The sequence below is a fragment of the Arachis hypogaea genome, chromosome 17 (genome assembly GCF_003086295.3).
Source record: "Arachis hypogaea cultivar Tifrunner chromosome 17, arahy.Tifrunner.gnm2.J5K5, whole genome shotgun sequence".
Taxonomy (NCBI): domain Eukaryota; kingdom Viridiplantae; phylum Streptophyta; class Magnoliopsida; order Fabales; family Fabaceae; genus Arachis; species Arachis hypogaea.
The window spans coordinates 28,149,371-28,150,902 of NC_092052.1; the positions used below are offsets into that span (position 1 = coordinate 28,149,371).

Consider the following 1,532-nt stretch of genomic DNA (forward strand, 5'->3'; position numbering starts at 1 on the left):
AAGAACCTCTTCATTTTTCCTCCTTTTTTTCTTCTATCTTTTCTTTTCTTTTCTCTTCAATTATCCTTTTTGAATCCTTTCCTTCCCTTTTAATCTCCTATCCCTCGTACCCAAAGTCTTTTATTTCTTTCTCTGAAATTCTCCTCTCTTTTCAATTTTTTGTTTTGTTATTTTCAAATCTATTAATATATAATTGAGGATGAATTATTCTACTTAGTTAAATGAACAAATAAATTAAATAAGATTATTCAAATGAATTAGCTCATTCAAATCACTTGAACGAATCCTCGCTGTGTCTACCCTCTCACTCTCCACCTTATCTCACCATTCGCTCCTCCCTCACTCATTCTCGATTTGGAAGCTTAAAGAGAACAAGGCGAGAGTGTGGGGCGGGTTGTTTCTAGTAGAACAGAGGATTCTTTCCAGGGATCTTTTAGACACGGTCTCAAAGTTTCCTTTCAGGATAGGGTGGTTGGATCGGTTGAGGTTAAGGCTTTCGACGTATCTACTAATTTGAAAGCCGATTTCATGGAGGTTGTCATTGGCAAGCAAGGGAATGTAATTTCTCCAAAGGTGATTTTCACTAAGGAAGCTAAAGATATGCTTTCTGCACCTTATATGGATGCCATAGTTATCAAGGTGTTGGGGAAGCACTTCAGTTACACGACCTTGGTTCATAAGCTGAAGGGGGTTTGGAAACTCAGGGGTGGTTATAAAGTCTTGGATGTGAGGTTTGATTATTTTTTGGTTAAATTTGATCTTGAGGAAGATAGGAAAAAGGTTCTGTTGGGTGGTCCTTGGATGATTTTAGGCGATTATGTTGCCGTAAAACCATTGTCACTAGATTTCAAACCTTGTGAATAATCTTTTGGTACAAAAATGGTATGGATATGGATATCAGGTCTCAGCATTTGGTATTATCAAGAAAGAGAAATGTTGAGATTTGCCTCTGCCGTTGGAAGCCAAATAAGGTTGATATGGCTACTAAATCGGTGAAACGCAAAAAATATGCTCGAGCTTGTATTCAAGTGGACCTTGGGTTGCTAGTGGTGAGGAGAGTTATCATTGATGATTATGAATATAATGTAAAGTATGAGTGTTTACAACTTATTCGTGATAAATGTAGTTGCTTCAGTCACATCTCTACGGAGTGCAACATGGCTTTTCATGGCATTGAAACTGAGACGGCAGAAGAAAAGGGTTGTTCGAAGAATATTGTGACGAATCAAGTTGGTCAGGAGCCAGTTAATTAAAAATGAAATTTTTTGCATTTGAATTTGGAAAGAATTCCATGAATGCAATTTCAGTTATGAAACATGCAAATTCTGCGGCGGATACATTGTATGGAGTTAATATGGAGAATAATTAAGAAAGGGATGAGGAAGGATAGACCTAGGTGACTAGGAAAGGTAAAGGAAAAATGGGCCTTGATGGTAAAGCCCAACAAAAATCCAAAGGTAAACAACATTTATCTAAGCTAAAAAAAAGAGCCGAGGAAAAAGGAAAAGGTCCAGCTATGACAGGTTACAAGG

At 37.3% G+C, this 1,532-nt stretch overlaps 1 protein-coding gene across 1 annotated transcript; it reads left to right on the forward strand.

The window, feature by feature from the left end:
• Positions 1-528: 528 nt before the first annotated feature.
• LOC140180547 (uncharacterized) lies at positions 529-1,253 on the forward strand. The gene is made up of 2 exons (XM_072221770.1): positions 529-731; positions 902-1,253. Exons 1-2 carry the CDS (start codon positions 529-531, stop codon positions 1,251-1,253), a joined length of 555 nt encoding a protein of 184 aa, XP_072077871.1.
• Positions 1,254-1,532: the final 279 nt, after the last annotated feature.